Below are 25,377 nucleotides of genomic sequence, written 5' to 3'. Positions count from 1 at the left end.
ATTTCCAAGCTGCAAATTCATACAAATGTAACAATTTTTTTTTGTTGTTGTTGTTTGTAGTTAAGCACAAAGCTACATTCAAATATCTATCTATAATCTGCTCTCAATGGGTATCAAAATCTGATTTCTGGCACTGTCATTACACAGACATACTACTGTGCTACTGGGGTGCTGCAACATAAAAACAAGCATCTTATTTGAAAATGCTACATATTCTCTAAACAGTTGTTCTGAAGTCTCAAACTATTTCACTCAGTATTTTTTTTTGCAATGCACCTGAATCTCATAGAATTACAAAATACACAAATTGTATCATGCAGGTGCAATGAAAGAGAAAAGTCATTGAAAAGTTAAGCCGTCATTGATTTTTCAAACTTATTTAATATTATGATTTGTGGTAACTTGGATTGAATAACAACAGAATAACTAGATTTAATAAGATATGAAAGTAAAAGGAAGACAGTAAAAGTTTTGACTTAGTTTATTGGTGTACTACAACATTGAATTAGGCTTAGTATGTTAATGGTATTTTAGGCTTAACTATAATTCAGCTTACTGGTAAATCATAAAACAGACTAATACATTATTTTACTAAATAAATACAATCTTCTCATGTTTTAAGGATTAATTTGTTTACTTGTACATAGATACATTAATTTAAATTCAGCTTATAATTAAAAGTAGGTTATAATATAAATCAAGCTAAATACACTGTATTATTAACATTACTGTTATTATCACTTCTAATATAGTTCTACATAGTTAAAGGTAAAGGTAATTAAGGCAAAATAGTGATAAAACAATAACATGATTGGTTCTTAAATGTCAGGTTTAATTAACAGTAACAGTTTTGACAATAGGCTACTGATATTTGATACTGACTATTTATTTACAGGCTATAAGTATAAATACAACAGCTACAACTAGTGTACAAGTTAAGCATTCACAGCTTGTTAGAAGTGGGTTTTATTTGGGAACTCAGGATGGCATGTACTTTCAAGAAAGCTAGTAGTAAAAATGTGCAATTTGTATGTAGAGTTTCAATATACACTGCATAGGCACAGGCAAAGGATATAACTGACAAAGCATTAAATATAATAAAGTGGGCTAGCAAAGATGCAGTTTGTGTTGTGCACATAGAAGCTAATGATGTAGGTAAAGGTAGATCAGGCAAGCTAATAAGTACAAAGGTTGATAAAGACATTTCAAGAAAAGGGCCATCACTTGATTTTGTCAGGGATACTGCCCAGAATTAACTACGAGGATGAACTTAAGAAAGTTACTAGGGCTAAATGCTAGGCTTAGTTAGTATATAGGATGAGAAGATTGGCTGGTTGAACTTGTGGAATCAGTTCAATGGAAGAAGGAAGCTTTTTGGAATGGATAGTTTACATTTAAATAGGATAAGGGTTGTTTGCTAGGACTATTAATTCAGCTGTAAGGAAAGTTTTAAAGTAGAACTAGACAGTGATAAGGGCCAGGCTAAATGAAATGGAGAAAACTGAGCATAGAAAGGTTTAGCATAGAAAATGAGTAAAGTAGTAGTTCTAAAGGTAGGCTTAATTGTTACTATTGTAATGCTAGAAGTATAAGAAATAAAATAGATGACTTTAAAGCACTGGTAGGGAAGGAGGATTTTGATATAATAGGAATAACTAAAACATGACTAAATGTAGATGGTTCTGATTTCAGAAATTTCTTTGAAATACATGGTTACAGGTTATTTAATAGGAATAAAGTACTAAATAAAGAGGAAGGAGTGGCTTTACACGTAAAATGTGACACTGAAGTTGAGGATATCAAAAATAACAGCTAGGATATTGAATCAATTCAGGTTTCTATTAGTAGAAACAATGAAAAAAAGCTTTTAGTGGGAATTTGTAGCCAATCATCAGATGATACTGATGAAATTAGTGAGAAACTTTAAAGTAAGATTAAGATTTCAGCTGTTAATGAAGTTGTAATCTAATCATGAGTAATTTTAATTTCAGATGTATAGAGTTAAATAATGAGAAAAAGTTTTTTGGAAACTATCTAGATGGCTTTCTTACCAATCAGTCAAGAAATCTACTAGAAACAATGTCGTTTAGATTTACTGTGAACTTCAACTATAGAAATGAGAGAGTGGGTGGAAATTGGATAACATTTGGGTGCAAGTGATTATTGCTTTATTACACTTGATGTTATGCTGCATGTGGAAATAAGGAATAACGATATTTTGGTTATAAATTTTAAAAGAACAAATTCTGAAGGGATGCAAGAAAAATTATTTGTTGTGAATTGAGCAGTTGAGTTATTTGGAGACACTGATCAGGCACAGAAAATTTTTAACGATAAATGTTTGAATATTCAAAATTAACATATTCCTTATAGAAAGAAAAGGATAATACAAAATCCAAGTTGGTCACAAAGAGTATAAAAGATAAAATTGGAGAAAACCATAACAAATTTAAGAAATTTCAATTGACTGTTATGACAGGAAATGTAAAACATTATAAAAGATCAAGAAAGTCAGTGAAACAGAAAATTAAGATGTCAAAAAAAGATGTATGAGGAAAGGTTGGCTGAAAATGTAAAAATTAAAAGGATTTCTTCTAATTCCTTATTGGTAAACAAAATGTTAGGATGAGGACAGGAACCTCGAGGGATGACAAAGGAATGCTCATATCTGATGATTATGAGATGGCTAGATCATTATATTTTGATTTTTCTTCAGTTTCTACAAATAAAGATTTAAGTAGTATTTTACATCTTAAACAGTTGACAAATGGAAACAAAATGACTGCATTAATGATGAGCTTGTTAAGAAAAATTAGGAAGTTTAAAAAATGATAAGGCTCCTGGGCCAGATAGTATTTTCCAAAGGATTTTGAAGGCAGTTAAAGATTGGATATGCAATTCACTCACAACTACTTTTTGTACATCCTTGAATAGTAAGCAGGTACCAAAAGACTGAACGTTAGCTGATGTCACTCCTCTTTCCAAGAGAGATGATAAAAATTGTCCCAGTAATTATAAATCCATCAGTCTCACATCAGTAATGTGAAAAGTTTTGGAAAGTCTGATAAAAGATGTTTTGCAAAACCATTTTACAAGTTTAGAATTTTATTTGATAGTCAACATGGATGCACTAAGGGAATATCATACGTTAAAAATCTTTTGGAGTGCTTTGAAAATGTTACTACTTATGTATATAAGAGTAAGAATGTAGATTTTATGAATCTGGATTTTCAAAAAATATTTGACAAGGTGCCACCTAAAAGAACTGTAAAAAAATTCTATATAGGTATGGGGAAGAAGTTAGCAAATTGAATAAAAGTGTGGCTGGATGGAAGAAAGTAGATGGTTGTTACAAATAGAGTTCAATCAAAATGGATTAATGTTATGAGTGGAGTACCTCAGGGCTTAGTCTTAAGACATATGCTCTTTTTGATTTACACCAATGCCAAAGATGAAGGAAGGGTCAATAAATTACTTACACTTGCTGATGATATTGAGAATGCTGCTGAATTACAAAAATATTTAGATCATTCAGTGAGTTGGGTAAATGAATGGCAGATGGGTTTTAATTATAATAAATACAAGATGTGGCTCATCATAATTTGAATTATAAGTATAATTTGGATGGGAATAACCTTAACAGTGTCACAAAAGAAATATTTTGGTATAATAGTTGATCAGTCTCTTAAGCCAAACTAACAGTGTGCCATTATTAATGGTATGGCAAAGAGGATTTTAGAATGTATCTACAGATATACAGAATACAAGTCTAAAAAAGTTATAATTTTATAGTACAGGTCACTGGTTAGGTCATATTTGGAGTATCGTGTTCAGTCTTAGGCTCCTTAACTTAACAAGGACATTGAACTACTGAAAAGGGTTTGGAGAAGGGTTACTAGAACAGCAACTGGGATGGAGGAGTTGTCATATGAGGAGAGACTAAAATTTATCAAATTGCTTTCTACAGAAAAACAGAAGAGTTAGAAAGGATCTGACTGAAGTGGTTAAGATTGTAAAGGTAACACAGTGTTGATGCACCATCTTGTTTCATACTTAATATTGAGAATAGTAGGACTAGAGCACATATATATAAATTTTGGCAGGATAGGAGATGTCTTTAGCAAAGACTGTTATTTTTCTAACAGGATCGCTTGCCTTTGGAATGGAATGTCTTTTAATGTTGTGGAATTAATAAATTTAAGAGTTTTAAAAAAAGTTTAGTAAGAGATGGCTTTAAGATTTTTTTTCTATTTATTTATTAATAATTTTAGTTTAGTTCAGAGGATGAGATAGCTGAAATGGACCAATAGGTTCCATGGTGTCCCAGAACATTATATTCTGTTAAAACTGTAGTACAATTTCTTAGCCACTTTCTTTCAGAACAACTTTTATTAAATACTGTGATATATTCCAGTGTAAGTTGCTAATAACTTTTGTTTAATTTTGTATCTCTAATACTTCGTAGTAAAATTATTTTATAGTTTAAAAAAGTTTTAAGTTAATAGTTTATAAAACAAATATTGAAAATAACATACATTTTGCAAGTTCTTGCACAGTTAGATCAGTAATATCTCTACAGTGTTCTTTTAACACCTAGCATTTAATTATAATATAATTACTAGAAATTATTATTTTGGAATGTTTAATTAAATAAAAGATCTAAACTACAGGGTGTCCCAGAAGTATGAACCCATAAGTAAAATAGATATTTTACTCTTAAAGACAAATGTACACATTACTAATGTCAGATGTACATATTTCAGGTAAATAATAATAATAAAAAAAAAGACTGATGACACATTATACCAAGAACTGATATATGTTAAACTTTTAACAGCATACAATGTGAAGTCTTGTCTATTGTTTTGACATTTGACAATACTCCTGCATACATAGTACTAACTGCAAACATTTAACTTATGATAGCAAATCACCATCTCTCATCACAGAGTTCCATATTTACAAACTTCACCACTACAAACATGTGGTGTTATATGACATTACTGTAATAAGCCATAAATTAAATTTTAGTTTAAGCCTGTTTCAAATTAAATGCCACATCAATTGTAATACACCTATTTACTGTGTGTGTGTAACAAGACCCATTGGTCATACTCAATGCTACGTCATAGCGATGTTTATTAAAAAAAATGTGTATTTCTTCCAAAGTCTTTATGAAATAGTTTAAGGTTCAAAGTTGCAAACATTTTTTTTTATCATAGAGTGCACTAGCACCCTCTATGTGTGGATGGTACAGATTAAAACAATACAAAAGTCCTCAGGAATTTCTACTCTAAACGTCATCAGAAGCTAGATATGAAGAGCTACCTGATACAGTTGCTTTATCCAGATTATCCCAAAATTGAAAACCAGTGAAAAGTCAAAACTGAGATTTCTTATTTTCACATCTTTCTTCAACACTCCTAGTTAGCACCTACCTAGTTCTAGCAGTAACTATAATTTTACCATTACTTGATAGGACAAAACGGTCTTCATGATCTAGTGATTACCTATTTTATTATTATTTTATGAAAAATCTGAGAAAAAGAAAAACATTCACAATTCTGCTCAAATGATGTTATTTATCCTTTGAAGTTAGTTTTCTTAGAGAAATCTGGTGTTCCTTAAAAAGAAAGGTGTGAGAAACAGGAATTAAATGTTAGTAACGTATAGAATATTCAGTGCTTTGTACACTGCAAAATTTCTGTCTTTATGTTATGTATGAGATGAGGAAGTAATGAAAAAAATACAGATACAGATAACCAGAAGTCAGATATGAAGAGTTACCTGGCATAGTCACTCTGTCTCTGGCATATTTCTCAATTTTCAGCTATCCAGAATATTCCAAAATTAAAAACAGGAAAAAAAAAATTCTTACTTTCATTCATCATCATTTTTCTTCAACAGGTATAGTACTTACCTTGTTCCAGCAGTAACTATAATGTTATTATAACTGGATAGAGCAAAAGTCTTCAGGATTTGTTACTAACTTTTATTATTATTCTATGTAAAATTTATAAAGCTTTAGAATACACTTTGTAACCTAGTAACCTATGTATGCTATATTATAAATAATGTAAAGAAACAAGTATCAAGAAAAAATTAATTTCTAGAAAACAAAAGCTATGTAGGACTGGCTACTAAACTTGAAAAAAATAAATCAAACAAGACAGGGATGGAAGTGGACATAACACTTGATCCAACTAATGGTCACATCACAGAATAAGCTGTCTCTAATATAAGTGGAGAATAAAATCCCTTACTGGTAAAACAAATGGAACTTGAATTTTCAATAACGAAATGTTACTATATTGTAAAATAATCATAGAAGTAGTATTCACAGGCTAACTAAAGGAATGGTATAATAATGAAAGATGGAATTCTATTCAAACACCAAGCTTTCAATAGACAAACTGGGGAAGCCAGTAATGTGGGGATTTTATTCTCAATGTAAAGTTCTTAATATTGGGAAACTGTAATCTATATTCTCATGTTTTATTACAACAACACCTATAAAGTCACAACTTAAATCTATATTTAAAAGCAATAATACGATAAATAAATCCCAATTTATCCATTCTGTTAAAATTTATACACAAAGCATTTTGGAAGTTTCACTGCCTATGAAGTTTTCACATTTGATAAAGCCAAGTGCGTCAAAACCAATACTTTCACTAGAAAAAAAAACTACTGAGAATAAAAACTTTAACACCTAACTAAGAATGTGTAATGGTATTTTTTACTTTGCTCATTGGGTCTCCTAGGAACACTAGGTGATCTACACCGTGGTGGTGTTCTGCAAGTCTCTGTTAGTTCTAAAACAAGAAAAATGTACCTCTTTAGTACATAATAAAGAAAAACACATTCCAGCAGTCTGGTTTAATATCTGTTATTTTAGATTAACTATCTCAATACTTTACCATTATTAAAAATAAACAAAAGACCCATTCTTTTTTAACACAATACACTCTTTACTTCTGTAGTTGTAGATACAAAATCACTGTATTATTTCAAAAATAATATGTTATTTACTCATTTAAAAAATAAAATATATACTACTGTTAATGACCAGGTATAGACTTTTAAGGATAGTTGTAGTTTGATCAGTTGCAACAACAAAATATTTAAGATTTACATTTATACAGAACAGGTAAGTTGTAAAACATAAGTTTTATTTACCTAGCACGTAACCAACATTCCACATTTCTACAGCTTAAATCATGCTGAAATATGTCAACAGCTTTTCAGTAATTATAAAAAAACAAACTTTCTTTTTCTATGATTGATAACTTGTGATATATGAGAGATTAAACTCTGCAAGATGTAGGTAAAAGTAACTTACCTTCATTATCTATATCAGCTGGAACAAGCTCTCCCACCAGGAGACGTTCTGTACTACCATCATCCACTCCTTTTCCAAGCCATCTTCCACAAGGAAATCTTTTATTAAAAAAGAAAATTTATATTAAAAACTTTGCTGGTTGGAAAACTAATATTTTGTAACTCTACACACACACACACACACACACACACACACACACAATGGCTTATTTCATACTACATCTGTTACCTGTCCAAGGCACACTTACACTCTACATTTATCTTCCAAACACAATTAGTTTTTTGGCATGCTATTTGTTTTAAGTATTTGCTAACACCAAACCAACTACAATGAAGTCTTATTATACATAGACTTGCATAAGTCTTTAGAAATACTATAATCAACAAGATTTTGGAAAATCGATTAACATATGAGAAAAAGATGCTTACTTGTAAGCATGCCCTGTAATTTCATTTCGAACCACAACATGTTCTACCATCCACTTAGGAGATATTCCTGTATTGTCATGTCCTATTCTTACTGTTGTGAGGATCCCCAAATTTTTATGCTACGTCATCAAAATATAATACACAAATTTTAGTTATCATATCTTACAGTTCAGTTCTCTCAGCTTCCGTAGGTATGAATATTATATAAAAAAAATAAAATGCTATTCACAAAACTATTACAAGAAATAAAATAAGACTATCAATCTTTCATGAAAAATAAAATGTTGCCAAAACCATATAATCAAACATCTGTAGGCCTGATTAAATAGCAGAGTTAAGTCACGGACCAAATTACAAATTTTTGAGTACTAAAAGATGTATGTTGTTAGCTACACATTGCCTGAAAAGAATCCTACAGACTGAAACTTTGCACTTTTAATTGTTTAGAAAAAATACAACAAAAAAACAGCATTGTAAAGCTGTTCACATTTTTAAATTTAGAGAAAAATTTTGTATCAAAAAGTTCCTCTTCAGTATTCAAATTCTGTCTTATCTCACAGACTTGACAAATTAAGAAAGTAATTAATTAACTTTTTTTTCACCCAAAATCAAAATCTGTTTTATTATAGGAACTTGTCTTTTAAGAAATAAAAACCAATATATATATATATATATAGTTGCTTTATATTCTGCTAATATTAAATAAATGAAAAAGTATCTTCTGTGTAATTGTACAGTGAAAATATTTTGGGCTGTCCCAGCTTTGTCCAACACGTTTATAGATTTATATCCATTTCACTTCAATAAATTTGAACATAAAACCTCCAGTACTATCTCTCTTTTTTTTTTTTTTATAATTATTGCACCAATGGTAAATCTGGAAGTCTATTTTCTTACATGGTTTATACACTTATCAGGATAAAAAAGTCAAAGACTTTTCCAAACACATTTTTTTAAGGGCTAACACTTAGATTTTAAGAACCTCAAACCACAGATTAACTGACTTTAGTTTATTTGTCAACAATATAGACATCTGTTGGACCAATACCATAAATGATAATATAGAGAAAATCAAACTAGTAAGATAACAGATAAGATGAAACATAATGCAAAAATATATTGTCAAATTAATACATACACATCTCTCACCCTTTTCTTTTCAAACTTTGTTCAGAATTAAACAGTGAGTATAATAATACCTATTTACAGAACAATTTTGTTGTTGTCTTACAATTATCAGGCCATGTATTCTAAAGACAGCAGGTATGGGTATTAAAACTTCAAAACTTAAAGTTTTAATATCCATATCAGCCATCTTTAGAGCATATTTTTACTTCAAGTGGGTTTTTTGTCATCATGAGTTATTAGATCAATAAGCCTCAAATTTACAGAGAAACAGACTGCTTTTGGTAAAGAACAGATGAACAGAGTAACAAATAAGTTGGAATTAACTTTTTACTTCTGGTAAAATTATTTAATTTCCACTAGTTTCAACCTATATGCCTACTGAAAGAACTTTAGAAGACATTATGGAAATTTTAGAAAGACAGAGTAACTTAATATAAAAACTATCCAGACCAAAGCTGAAAGAATTCAACACATTATTCTGTAAATGCTATCACAAAAAGGATAAACAAATAAAGTAAGCTTTTATAAGTTTCTTAACTTTTCTATAAGTTATAAATATCATTGCAAACATTTATAGAACTCAACAAAATCAATAGAAGTGATAACCTATAACTAGCAGAAATTAATAAAACCAACAAGAAATAATAACCTATAACTGTAATGGAAATTGATAAAATCAGCAAACGATAAAACCTATCACTGACATAAACAAATGTGAAATAACCTACGATTTTAACAAAAATCAGTAAAACCAACAAGAAATAAAAAACCTACAGCTTTAACACATGCCTTAAAATTAGCTGCTAATAGGATTCTGTACATAACCTCTGGATTTTGTTTATTACTAAACACTGAGTGGATATTTTAGGCTAATAATTCATGACCTTTACAAATTGTTCAAACTGTATAGGGAATGGTTTAACATTTAACTGAGCTTATTTACTTATATACATATAAGCCTATATTATGAGAAAGGCTCACATAATATTACTTCATATTATTGATGACTATGCATCAGATTAAAAACTCAGTTTTAAGGAATGGGATGTTACTGACATAAATGTACAGTAGCATGTTTTCATTAACAGCAGTTTACATCATCTTCAAGTAGATACCTCCATATTATAGTGATTTTGCATGTTATACATAAACAGGGTGTACAACTTATAGTGATTTTGCATGTTATACATAAACAGGGTGTACAACTTATACTGACTTATGCCAGTTAATATGAAAATCGGACAAGTAAACTAGTTGCTAACTCTAGATATAAACTCAGGGTGTGACTAAAGTAGAAATTTTCATTCAATAAATATCTAATTTTAACAAAATATAAAAAAATTACTTGATCAGTTAAGAAACAGTTTCACAGACTGTCATTAAAATTATACAACTTCAGTAGATTTGAACAGAGGTTAACATGTATTTGCAATAATGTTGGATATGCAAAGAAAATTATTTTACTTTCTTCTAGTCACTTAAAATAAGACATATTAATAATGATTTGAAACTTCTGAACACTTACAGCAAATTTCAGTTACTATTGCTTCAAGAGTGTCCTGGTAAAAACAAACAAACTGAATTTTCAATGTGTCAATTTAACACTTATTGTATTAATACTTTTTATCATATGGAATGATGTTTGAATAACTAATTTTGATACTGGTAAAAAGAAAAGAAAAACTAAATAAATAGATACCAGCAAAAATGAGTAAAATATTCTAACTTGCACAATGCTCTGCTTTATCAACCTGGGTGTGAAATAAAAGGAATTTGACTCTCATAATATATTACTTGGTAGAAGCAACTAATTATTATGTTGTTAGTGAAGTTCTAACTTTCTTGTCATAGTAAGAGACTCAGCTAACAACTATGTATGAAGTCTCATATTATGTGGCAAAGAGAAACACCAAAAGTAACCAGCTAGAAACGATTAGAAGAAATAAACCAATTTTATCGAATTTCTCACTTGGAAGACAATCTCAAGACTCTGCTTGGGTAATTCAATCAAACCAGTTTCTCCTAAAATACCAGAAACAATGATCCAAGCGTTTGCTGAGGTGGTTGAGGCACTCAACTTTCGGCTTGGGAAGATTACTACCCGATACGGCATCACTGAACAAAAAGAAACATTAAACTTATATCTAAATAAACTAGGCTTATAAAAACAATTTCTACTTTGATTACTCTACAAATATGGTTTACTACCTGAAATAATTAATACTATAAATATGTGTGATTGCATTTAACATACATTGATACCGTTACATACTAAAATGGGGGTTCAAGTAACGAGAATGTATTTCTTAATCTGCATGATCACAGTGATCCAATGTTACAGCAAAAATGGACAAAAACACATGAAATGATACTGATCTATTAAAGCAATTATCTAGACTAAAATGACATTACAAAAACGAATCCTAATACACTTGAGCAATAATATCTAATCAGTTGTTTGACTATTATAAATTTCATATAACAAGAAAGTGAGTAGCTATAAGGATACTCCAATTCTTTTCATTATTTAAATAATTGTATTATTGTCACATATTAAAAGAAATGCATTAGTAATTGTACTTCCAAACTGTAACAAAATAAAAGTATATCCTGACTTACCAGTCGAGGTGAAAGTGTTGGTGAAGGACTTGTAATCTACAGCATTTAGAGTGAGCAAATGATAAAGGAACTGTTCCTTCTCATCATCACAGCGCAAGAAAGCATATCTTTTGTACAGGCTCCTAAAACAACAAAAGAAATAGCTGACTGAGTAGACAAAAAATTATATTCAACTCAAGCTTCCAATTCATGAACAGGAGTCAGCAACAATCAGTCAATACTGTTTATTTACTGTTAGTCTACAGCAGCAAGAACCCTCTATATAACTTAGAAGAAACCACACCATTTTAACTACAATCTCCTTCTTATACACAAATTTTCAACCTCACCTTGTTGAAATATCTATTTCATGAAACAGATAATATAAATGTGTGATCCTGTAAGGTTATTAAGCACAACCTTTCACTGCACCTTTCTTTGCTTTGTTTTCCATCTTTACATTTTTGTCTTGAGCTAAGCTTTTGATATGTTAGTACTTTACATAGCTAAGCAAATAAGTCAGCTTTGCTATTACACTTATGTTCAAAATTGACAAATATTAAATGCAGTAAAATATGGTTTTGACATATTTATAAAACATATTTTCTCTTCTTTCCATCATTTGAGTTTCTGCTTTAAGGATTAGACTAAAATTGGGTATGGATTCTATGAGTATGAATAATTAAACATGGCTGCTTTTTATGCCTTATCTAGTTACAAACAATGTCAAACTTTTGGACATTTTCAAGAAGCCTTTATTACTTTCCAAGATATATCAATGGCACATATTAAGAGAAGACTTTGGAAAAAACCAAAGATAAGGGAATTTGGGGAGAGGGGAGGTGAGAGACACAATCTCCACACCCACACACACCATTATTACTGTTATTAAGAATTTATTGCCATTGAAGTATGTTAACAATAATTACATTCATGAATGGAGTCATGTCTTTTCACACACAAAACAAAAACTTTATTACATTTTCTATAACACTACATACACAGTGTGGGGGAAAGCACACGGATATCTTATATATCTCAAAGAGTATGCCAGCACTCCCCATAGAGAAATGCAATGCAAAAAATAACCCTACTACTGCAATACTATATAAACTCAGTTTCTACTACAACAGCCACCATAAAATTGATAGGAAGAGCCATTTCTTGAGTTATATCCATTTCCTACTGTGAACTCTAGCTTGTAACACTTTGACAGTCAATGACCATCAATTAATTAATAATGTGAAACAGTGGTGAATGAAAGAGATGAGTATGGAAAGCACCCTTACATCACTACTTTGGCCGCTATCTCTTCCTACAAAGACATTTTGACCATTGCATATTGTACACCATGCTTTAAGTATATACTCAGGGAGTTCTTAAAGCTTATACAATACTTTTGGTGGGATGATAGTGAATACTGTGATAATGCTATGTTGTAAATAAACTGCATGAAGGTTATGATTTTTGTGTTACTTACCAGAACATCCACCCACATATTTTTTACATTTATAACCCAGACAAAGGACAAGTATTTCAGCTTGTAAATATACAAATTTAATGCTGTTAAAATGAGTGGTTTTAAAAGTGAAGTAGAAGTAAATTTAAGTGCTAGTTATATCTAATTATGTTACTGGTGTAAATTACACTTAATTATTTTGCATTGTGTTTGTACTGTTTGTCAAGAGAAGGCAATTCTTAAACAAAACTTCAAATTCACAAAATTGGTGACCTTATAAAGTGAATTTCTTTACTTCCAGAGGCAGCTGGTTTGGAGAGGTTTCACTATATTTCATACTAAGTAGTAACAATTAATTTGAAAAACTAAGATCTGCACTTTAAGCAATAGCATATCAGTTACTCTAGAAAGAGTTCTTCTAGAAAACATTTCTCACAAAAGTGATATTAAACAATTCTATTATGAATAATATATATATATACACACACACACACAGTTAACAATATAGACTCAACCAAGTCCTGCATACTATATCAACCCCTATATTAACCTTATAGTTATAGGATTGAGGCTATTTCTTGTATGGAAAATGACAGGTTTTACAATACTTACAATAACTCTGAGCTTTCTTAATATATCTTTATCACAACTAATACAATTCTGTTAAAGATTACAATTACTTTCTATACAAAAAATGATATTCTTTTAATTAAAGATTTATTTCTTATTGCAGTTATTTGCAATCAAACTCTTGAAAATTTCAAGTATTATAATCAATGTATTATGCATTGGAACATATAAAACAGAAAATAGGAAAAAATGTATATACCTTTGAATTTTTCATTGAATAATCTTGAAATATCTTCTTAGTTTATATCATTAGTTTTTAGTTTTTACTTTTCTTCAGAAAAAGTTTCTTTTTGATGTTTAATTTTCCTTTCTTATCCTTTAGCATTATTACTTATTGTGACACTTTAGCTATAATCTGGATGTTGGGATATTTGCCTACTACACTGAACTTGATAAACTGAGGCAGTTTGGCTTATATTTTAAAAAAATATTAAACTTTTCAATATGCATTTTAATACATAACTAACATAATTAACTAAAATATAAAACTAAAACTAGGTAAAATTTAAATGTCTATCTAACTAACATATTTCTAGTTGGGAAACAATGCTAAAGCACTGAGTCAAAGCAAGGAGCAACAATGCTAAGAGCACTTAACAAGTTCTGTATGAAATTCCTCATGCTTATTTTACAACAACTGTAGGGAAATAGTATTTTAAAATGTGGTCTTTCTGTTTGTTACAAACATCTTACTCAACCAAGTGTAACTAGCTTTGAAATTGCAAGTGCATGTCAAGAGTTCCAAAAATCTATTTCTTTTTCCCACTAAAATGCCATAATGTGCTTGAAAGAGGAATGTGTGAAAAGAGTAATTAACTTAGTTTCTGTCTATACACAAAAGTAGAATGTACAAAAAAACTACTTAAGTTACAGAGACAAAAAGTTAAAATTTTGTGCACTTGTGCATCAAACTAAAGTTTAAGAATTTTTCTTTCAGGTTTTTTTTTTAAAAATGAATGAATTAAAACTTAGATAATATAAAATAAACATTGAACTTTAATGTTGCAATAAGATTGCTTATTTAAATTATGAATGTAACAAAGTTAACTCTTGTGACATGCACAGTTGAGGGGTGCCCATAATTATAAGGGTTAAAGGAAAGTGGAACATTGAGATCTCAACAAGACAGCCTTTTCAATCAGAAATTAATGTACATTTTTAATGCATGCTTAGGTTTTCTGGGTACCATGTTATCCATCTGACGAGTTAATTAGGTTAAATGTAACTCAGAACAGCAAGTATGTTACTTATTTTGGAGAAACACCAATCAAATTGAATGTATGTAGCTAATGTGAACAATTTTCTAGAAATACAAGATACCTGAGTAATTCTTGATTGGCTAACAGTTTCTTTAAGTGTCTTGATAGGAGCTTCTTTTCCATTGCTAGTCGCACCCATGCTCTAGCATAACCAATATCAGTTTTTATTTCTGTCATAGCTTGAACATTCCTAAAGACAAAATTCACACAAGATGAAACATACATAACCTTACATCATTTATTAAAAACAATGTAACTGTTTAACTTACAGATTTGAAAAAAAATTATTAAACAATTATCCTAAATTAATGAGTTGGATAATAATAAAGTAGTAAGAGAGAAAGAGGGAGAAAATGGAAATTTGTATCTTCACCAATAATCCAGAGGCTTTCCTAGTTTAAGCAGTCTAGACAGACTTATTATTTACCATGCAAACGACTAAGGTTACATTTTAGCAATTGACACTACACATTTAGTTATGAAACCTACAGAAACAAATGCATATTACACACAATAATGCCAAATTATGTAACATTTAAAATTTAAGCATTTAAAAAAAAACAAAGAACACTCATTAACAGTGATTCATAATTATGTTTTGAAAGCCCATGTCTTTTGTGTACATCCCACAACTCCTTGACATTTGAAGTTTACCAAGTGCTTAGTTTTATTTGCAACTCATTTGCAAAAATCACTTAGATCTAGAAGAGTAAACAGTGTCCATTAACAAACTCATACATCTCTTGCTTGATCTTTTGTGGTTTGTTTTACACCTGGAAGTGTTCTATTATTTTAATTTAATTGTGCTGTGAATAATTTCTATTGTTCACCTTCAACATGGCAATTATGATGCAACTTTTTACCAATGCTTCCACAGTTCAAACATGAGTTACACACATGACAGAGATAGGCTTTGTTAAATGTTAAAAAATTAAAAAAAAACTAAAACCACTTCCTATGTAGGTTATTTAATGCATCTCTTTCTTTGCACCACTATCAATACCATTTGCTTTTCATACATTTATTAATAAATTTATCAACAATCTGGACAGAATTTTCAATATGACTAAATAATTCAAGTCACAAAAAATGGTTGGCATGTTATGTACCTGTTTCAGCAATTGTTTGCTTTAAGAAATGTATGTGAGTTTTCTTATAGCAAAGCCACATCAGGCTATCTGCTGAGTCTACCGAGGACAATCGAACCCCTGATTTTAGCATTGTAATTCTGTAGGCTTACCGCTGTACCAGCAGGGGACCAGATATAAATATCTTTCTATCTTATAATTAATCTGAGGGTCAAGGGTTCAAATCCCCATCACACCAAACATGCTCGCCCTTTCAGCTGTGGGGGGATTATATTGTGACAGTCAATCCCATTATTCATCAGTAAAAGACTAGCCCAAGAGTTGGCAGTGGGTGGTGATGACTGGCTGCCTTCCCTCTAGTTTTATACTGCTAAATTAGGGAAAGCTAGTGCAGATAGCCCTCGAGTAGCTTTGCACAAAATTCAAAACAAACCATACCAAATTATCTTATAATACTCAGGAAAAATACATACTGTCAGAAACAACAGTATCCCATAGACAAGGACTTTATCTCTTTTAGCATAACAGAGCACTTTGCCATACATACCATTCTTTCCTGCAGTGGTTTTAAACAAATAACATCCAAACATTTGTCCTTAGCCAAGCCAGTGTCCTGAAATTAATACAATCTAACTGCTCAAGAACACTTTGTTTCAAAGAGAGAATGGAGAGATAATCCCCAAATATCATTACATTTAAAGTAGGCATTAGTAATAAAAGTACAACTGTAATTAATAATGATATCAAGTGTGCATCTATTCCCAATTATGATGGATTCACAGAGAAAGAACACATCACACTTTCTTATAAGATTCTAGCTCAATTCCTTTAGTAATGTAGTATATATTTTTCAGAGTTTGAATGTATTAAAAACTTGAAAAAGTTTTCTAAGCAGGATCAGCTGGCATTTCTGTAATGTTGACAACTGGAAATTTCAATGCATTTAGTCAGACTGATATTTTTCTATACAACTTTACAATCATCAGATTTATCACAAAACAGCAATAACAAAAATAGTTTTATTACATTTATAGAAGTTAATACTTCAACTTTCCAGTGAAAAGCTTCTCTGACTGGGAAAATTACTGTAAGATTATTAATTTCTATAATAATAAACTTTGTTCATAAAAATGAACCCAAACCCTACACAAATAACAGTCAAGCTGGTTGTTTTACAACTTAACTAGTATTCAAAGAAGAAAAAAATTATATTGGTAATACTTAAGAAATTATGCATTAATTATTCAAGTAAAGCCAATAAATTTGTTTGCTTCACAAACACACATTTGTATCTGTTAAGACTTTATACTGTTTAAACCATAAAAACTTTCAAACTAATTTTGGCCTCAATTATTTACATTACTTAATAATTACATATTTTCCTAATAGAATGAAAACCAATAAACTATAGAGATAAAAAATAACTGATTAAATTTAAACATATACCAAAGAAGCTGGCAACCTTTTTTGCTACAGTCTTTACAGAACAACACTAATACGCAATTACTCTTATTATGCATATTCTCTTAAAACGTACAGAAGAAAATTAAAGTTTTTGTAAAGTTTGCCACATTTGGACATAAAAAAAATCACTGTAAATGTACAATTATAAATTTTACAAATGAAACCATCTATCATTTATTGTGGTGACTCACTGCCAAAACATATACAAGTTAGTACATTAATTCTTACATCACATACAAGGTATTAAATAAAATGTTAGTTTAACATGGAAAATGAAGATTATAAAACTTTCAAAAACATGCATTGTTGATGACTTACTTAACATCATACACCAATGATATAGGAAGGGGTTTAAGTGCTGGAAGGTCAGGTGTTTTTGGTCTTCTTTTGTCTTTGTTTTCCCTACGAATCGATGATGATTCTCCCTCCAAAGCTAAAGTTGATATGTCTGCAAATAAGGTTAACTTATTTAACATCTTACATAATGTTAATACATATTAAAATTCACATAAATATACATATATACATAAATGCACAGTAATGACAAGTTTCAAGATATCTTTCTTATACATTCTTGGATTAACAGATGTACTTTAAAAATATTCCAAGTACACATAAAAAAAATTAAAAAGAAGGATTAAAGAAACAGATATTTTTTAAGACAAGTTACACATATTTTATTTCCTTTGAAATACAAGCTTTTGATCACTTTTCAACAATTATCATCAGAAACAGTGACAGATAACTTTAACCAAATTAAAATATTTGTTATAATCGGTTTAAGGAAAATTCTTCAAAAACATATTTTTGAAAATCAGTTCTTCAAAGTAACAGTTAATTCAATGTCCTATTAAGTTGATTTTAACTATAAATTTATGTATTACAAGCTATTACGAAAAGGCATATAACTTACCTTGCAATGAACTTCTGCAGTGAAATGAACCAATATTATTTAATATACAGGGAAATACATATATAAATATTATTACATCATGACATTACAATAGGCAAATGTACAAGAACATTAAAAATATTTTTTAAAAAATCAGTATTATTAACTTATTTTAATCATGTAATAATTAATAATTTGTTATGTGCAGTATCTCACAAGTAATCATTCACATCATTTCTCGGTTGAAACATACTTGGCAAGCCTTTTTAACTTCTCTGTACAGTAAATGGTTCGAGCCTACTCAGAAGTTGGTCAACATACAGCTCATTCAAAATTTTTCCATCTTTATCATAGAAATGAACTCCATATATTTGTGTGAACTGCAGAAACTTGTTGCAAAAAAATCAAGATGTTACTCTTTAATAGAATTGTAGTTTTTTTAGCTAGTACCACTGCATGCCTTCATAGCAGTTCCACATCTCAAGCTTAAATACAGATGGTTGGTGACTTTGTTTTTGATCAGGATGTTCAATCCAATTATCCTCAAACAAACCAACCACAGGTTGAGCTTCAGGTAGAAACATGTTTTAATCAATAAGAAAGTAACCTCTAAGGTGAATTATAGGAATAAATGTTAGTGCAAAGAGTGTGCAAATCTTTAAAGCAAAATCTGCATCTGTGTTATATGTTTGCTTTAGAATATTTTCACTTATTTTATGTGTATGATAAATACAACAATGAAAATGGAAAACATACATGGAAATTTAATGTTAATTACATTTATCACAACAAATCCAAAATTTTCAAAATTCCTCAGTATAACTATGGGATTTAAAGCAGGTACTAACTTCTTTATCTCTTTAAGAGGTCTAATATTCGTATGTTAGTTTTTATTCAGCAACAATACATAAATTAAAGGGATGGCGATGTTTCCTTGCAGCCACGTATAACTGTTAAAAACTATTCAGCACAGTCTTAAATATTCTATGAGCATACACATAATTACAACTTGCCAGTAACTGTATGTTCCTTCTTGCACATAAAATCAATATTCAATCGTCACACCAGAATCAAATATTAAAAACTGTTCTCCACTTCCAGTTTTAGTGCATTCTTCTGGAAGAAGAGAAATTGGAGTAGCTAACCTTAAATTTTGTTACCAATATAAGTTCTGAATAGTTCTCTCTTGCTGTCTATGTAGGACAACTTAGCTGTCTCAGCTTTGCTGAGGACAAAAGACGTGTGTGAGACAATATAATGAGGTGCATCACATGTATTCTTTGAATCATTTCATTAGCTGAGCATTACATTCTTAGTTTCAACACAGGCACCATCACCAAAATGGATGTGCTCACAATAACTTTCAAATGACTTTATTACCAACTGTTACCATATGACTTTTGTTGTTTTTTTTCAATTTGCTCACATTTCTAATAACCTTTTTCCTTCATTTGTTTGCCTTTAAGAAATATATATATATATATATATCCAACTCTAACTTAGGTTTACCATCTTCACTCTCAACAAAATTTAACATATTGGGGGAACTAGTTTCCAATAAAATAATACTTTACTCAGTATAGTATACACACACAATGTACTGTTCATAAACGGTGACTAACAATTAGTTAATAGCATTTTCAAACACATTTCTCTGGATATTTCATATTATCTAACACTCCCCAGCAATGATGGCAAAGGCTAAAACATCAAAACCATTTTTATTTATTTCTGTCCCAAAAATATAGTAAAACTGTGCTTTGGTCAATTTCATTTTTTTCTGCATATGAACAGTGCAAAGTGTCATACTACAGCTGGTAGATCAAATAATACACTCAACAGATCACTTCATCATTTGGTCAGCTGTCAAGTGAGGATCAGGTCACTGACATTACAGAGTATTATCACTCGACTTGCATGTGGCCTTAGCTTCATGTTTCTGCTGTCACAGGAGTTAAAATAAAACAAATATTATACAGTCAGTGGGGTATGTGACAACTGAGTGAACACATGATTATATGTTTTGAAGAACTGTTTTTCAAGGAATTGTTTTTGAAGAATTTACCACTTAGGGTTACAATCATATTGTTAAAATCATATGAACATATAAATCATACTATATGAAAAGCTGTTAACATTACTGGTTTTCCTTACACTCTTTACACAATAGAAACTGAGAAACAAGTGGCCAGCTTTGAATAAAGTTGCAATTAAATGTTACATTAAAAACTTGATCTATAAAGCAACACAACCCGATATAAAGAGAACTTTAGAAAAAAACTTACAAATCCTTTTACATGTAAAGCTTTATTGAAAAGATGTGTTACGATTACAAACTATAATTACTTTTATTTTGTGAAATATACTTGTAGCCTTGAAAGATAAATAATGTTTGCTAGCTTAAAATATTTCCAGGTCACTGCATTATCTCTCCTTCTCTATGGATTATCTAATAATAAAACTGTTACTACATATTTACATTTTGGTTTGATTTATAAAATAAAATGTACATTTGTAAGCACCAATATATATTAGTAGTTTTTTTGTTCAAGCATGAAAACAAAGTACATAAAACTATAAAGGCTTGAAGTACCATTTTCACTGGAAACAAAATATTACTTAAGCACACTATATTAAATTAATTTGAATATGTACATCAGCAAGTTACACGGCAATCACAGCCAATATATAGTTGAAGTGGTACAGAAGGCAAGAGAGCTACATTTTGCCATTGTTTACTATCTGGGAAATAATGTGATGCCATCAAAAATTAACTGCTTTTGGGAAATATGTATGACAGCTCATTCCAATACAAGATATTCATATACTAAGTTCATAGATTTGTTCAGATCATGGTTTAGATTTTACAAAATATAGATGTCCTTTGTGTTTAAAGGTATTAAAAAATAAAAGATTATGAATCAACTTTGGCACCAGGGCAACTCAAAAAAAAAAGTCACAAAAATATTATCCAGCTAATGATTTTTGAGTGAAAAAGAAATCTTTAACATATATACATAATCGTTAAACAGCTGGTCCACAATATAAAATCTAATAGCGAATATCACAAAAATGACATAGTATTATTCATTATTCAAATTCCTAAATTAATTTAGGTTTCTATATTTGGTGAAGTAAAACAGGCTCAAAACCTCACAGAGATTTAGATCTTTAATGAAGATACAATAGGGAAACATTTTATGCATAACATACTAGAAAACAAACATATGTTAAGTTTGCTGAGGCCCAATTACAGATTAATATCCAATTAGTCATACAGATCTATACACAACTAATCACAGGATATTTATATGCAAAAACGGCTCGTTTGGGTTGAGAAAATATTTTACATAGAAGGTCAAAGGACCTTCGAAGAAGGTCAAAATGTTGTTCGCTCTTCTATGTAAAATATTTTCTCAACCAAAACGAGCCGTTTTTGCATATAAATTTCTCAACAAGTGGGTTTCTCGACATCACTAATCACAGGATAATTATTTTTATGTGAGGAATTAACGAACTGTCAAATCAGCTAAAGTTAATCTATTTATAGAATGATTTTAATGTATAATTACAACTTATTTTAATCTATAGTTACATATTTATATTGGAATACTATATAAATGCGCATTACGTATGTAAATATTATACATATGTGAATTGTTCACTTTTATACATATAGATCCAGTGTATATGCCTGGATAGGTATATAATTAATACACACACATATACATGTACATGTCTATCAACCTTACTTAAGTTCACAAGTGTTTAACAAAAAAGCAATAAAAAACTGATAAAACTGGAAAGTGCTGAGCATTCCATGTACGTCAGAAAAACATTAAATGATACTTATGCCTACAAATTTAAAGTAACTGCATTCTAGAATTTCAAGTTTGAATAATGTTAACCAATCTCAAGGTGTTATATAGTCATTACATAATTGATACTTAAGAAATAAGTGATGAAGGTCTAGTTTAAAGGTTTCCAAGCATTTTTCATAACAATACCCTTACTTATTTACCTTGATCTCCAAAACCCCCTGTTGCCATATGCAATTCTTTTTTGTATATTTTTTTTCCTGTTCATAATTATTCTTCATTTAGTGCAAATCTTGTTATGGCTTTAGCAATTTTCCCCAACACTCAATTTGGAAACAACTGGTCTAGTTTTTACAAACTGACTAATTATATATTGAATTAAATAATCATAAAGGCAATTGTATTACAAAAAGTATTGGTTTCACAACAAAATAGCTGTCTATCTTTGCTTTTTTCTTTCACCCCTAACATTTGCCACCTTAACAGTAACTTACAAAATGCAGTTTTTTTAGGTGGTGGTGGATTGAATAGATTTGGTTTCCAGAATATGTTATGAATAGAAAATACAAGTGTATTAGCAAAATTCATTTGTATAAATTTCTGTTTATTTCAAGTTTACTATCAATACTTCAATATCAGATGACATGGCATAATATCACAAAAAAAAGAGCACTCACAACATCTGTATCTTTTCTATAATGGCAGAAAGAGAATTTTTAATTGTTTCAGTTGCAGTCACAAATATATATTATAATTACCAAAGCAATGTAGTGGAAGCCATATTGCATTTATTACAGTTTTTTAAAACAAGCTCTTTGATAAATATGATATCATTGTAATATTAAAAGCACTTAAACAATGCTACACTACTGATGCTGGGCAGTGAAGATCAAAGATTTCCTAACTTAGCAATAAAAACACTTTTATACAGTCAAATACAATTTGGTAACCAAAAAGTTGCACATTTTTAATACAAACTCTGATATTTTATTACATTTGTAATTTTGTTTAAACCAATTCTAACAGATATATTTTAATATAAAAATATTTACAAATTTTAAAAATTCATCACCAGTGACATTCAAATAAACTTAAAAAAAACAAAAAAGAGAGAGAGATGAAGTATGGTGGCTTTTTCTTTTGGGCATGTTATATAAAACTTACCAAAGTTGGCAAGGTGACTAGCTATAGTGCTGAAAGCCCCACTTTTAAGTGACAAGAAAAATTCAGGCAGACCAAAACTTCGTGTGTTCTGTGGATGGACTGGAACTAAAAGGGTGCAGGAGAGCAGGATTGTACAGAAAACATAGGATACAGTAGAATGGGGAAAAAACAAAAAAAGACCAAAAATGCAAACAAAACAAACAAATTAACAAAAAGCTTGTGGGAATCAAGTGTATATGCACATTTGTTACAAGTGTCATTAAAAAAACACAATTTCTCACCTCTTATTGTTTAGTTACTTTACAGGAATTATATATAATTTGAAAATTATTAATGAAAATATAATTTATCAAGGAGATTTTAATAAACAGAAAACTTTAATTTTATCAGATTTTCCACAGTGCTTTATCATACTTAAGTTCACACATTCCAAGATATTTTCGAAATACTGCACACGTGTTTTTGTTCAAATATTTGTTTTTCTGACATGTTTATAGTGTTCTAAAACCATCAGTAATTATATTAAAACAATTGTACTTTCACATTCTTTACCCTGATAATTGAATAGTAACAAAGTTTTACTTGCAAAATAGACTGCCTGTGAAAAATACAGAAACACATGAACTGGATAATAAAGTTTTAACAAAAATTTTAAAAAATGAAAAATTTATGGTGGTATTGGAGTTCATTTCACTACAAATCACTCCATACAATTATAGATGCCATTTCTTAGAGCTTAAGTTACATGCATGAAACAGATTTAGAAAAAAAAATAGTATGTCCAGTTATAGTGTACCCAAATAAATACAGTACATCTTAAAATATAGTTAAAATGGATGTGATTGTTACAAAAGAAAAACAAGCCACCTACAGTCAATCCGTTTCCTGAGCACACACCAAGCCAAGGCTGTGAAATTGTCATGTTAGCAGGAGGCAAGAAGAACAGGAGACAAGCAGAGATTAGTGAATTATAAAACTTTGCAGACAGACAGTCACACACAAAAGACTTATAGAATGCATACTTTACATTCTCAACACTAATTCCAAATACTACCTTCTATTTAACTATGTATTTTTAAATAAGTAAATTCTATTTAATTGATACATAAATAGTTGTCATCACAGAACTTCAACTGATTTTCTGTATTTTTCAATACTTCATGCCTAATTTTTATGAACAACACAAGTTAAAAGTATAATGCATTTTGAAGCATGAAAACTACTTTTTAACTTAAGAGGGTTAACAACTGTATTCTATATTTAATAGGTAACAATACATGTTCATTTAATTAAGAAACTATTTAATATGTGATTAAAACAAAATACTACACAATAACAGAATCTGCCAAAAAGTTAAACAATCATTCTGCAATTCATTTTCACACAATCTTCAAAACTATTAAAAGAAACGTTACCCTTCATGTAGAGCATCCCTATAAATAGACCAAAAACTATGGTTTAATAAATATAGTCAGACTTTTAATGAAAGAATTACTTGTAGTAGTAGTAGTATCTCATATATGCAGAAAAAAAAATTATAAAATTTGATTTCATTTATTACAAGTATGTTAAGTCAAATATTTCAATAACAAGAATACAACAGCTAAACAATGATTTGTGTCAGGTGTGATCACACTTTTACATGACTTTAAAAAGTTCAGAGCACAGATAGTTCTCATATACCCACTTTATTTGAACAAAGTTGAGTGTGAGATGTCTCTCTACATTAGAAGTTTGTGAAAATTGTAGATAACACAGTTCACACATCCTGAAGTCCTCACAGTTAAATTTATTAATTTTCTCTATATATAATGATGCCAAAAATAGATTCTGTAGTTTTCTTTTTCATCAACTTCCAAAAAGAATTCACAACAGAATTAGCATACTTCTCCAAAATAATCTTTGATAGCATAGTGTAAACTTTGAAAATATGAATAAATCAATTAACCTCATGCCTATGATTGGATCAAATTGTGCATGTCATTGTTACATTCATAAGTATAGAACTTCATTATCAATTATGTCAATACACTTGGCATTAAAATATATTTTAAAATTCAAATTGTTATATTATCTAAGTTTTAGTTCATCAATTCTAAAATAAAAC

General features: G+C 29.7%; 1 protein-coding gene across 1 annotated transcript in view; it reads right to left on the bottom strand.

The window, feature by feature from the left end:
• LOC143225579 (DENN domain-containing protein 5A-like) overlaps positions 1–25,377 on the bottom strand; it is an 88,975-nt gene that overhangs the window by 6,610 nt on the left and 56,988 nt on the right. The window contains 9 exon segments of the mRNA XM_076455277.1: positions 6,744–6,815; positions 7,343–7,440; positions 7,771–7,889; positions 10,868–11,013; positions 11,518–11,639; positions 14,906–15,034; positions 17,715–17,844; positions 23,271–23,375; positions 24,142–24,177. Coding sequence (XP_076311392.1) covers positions 6,744–6,815; positions 7,343–7,440; positions 7,771–7,889; positions 10,868–11,013; positions 11,518–11,639; positions 14,906–15,034; positions 17,715–17,844; positions 23,271–23,375; positions 24,142–24,177 — 957 coding nt within the window.

Source organism: Tachypleus tridentatus, chromosome 9 (genome assembly GCF_004210375.1).
Source record: "Tachypleus tridentatus isolate NWPU-2018 chromosome 9, ASM421037v1, whole genome shotgun sequence".
NCBI lineage: Eukaryota > Metazoa > Arthropoda > Merostomata > Xiphosura > Limulidae > Tachypleus > Tachypleus tridentatus.
The sequence above is the reverse complement of the archived record's forward strand: the minus strand, read 5'-3'. Positions and strand labels throughout refer to the sequence as shown.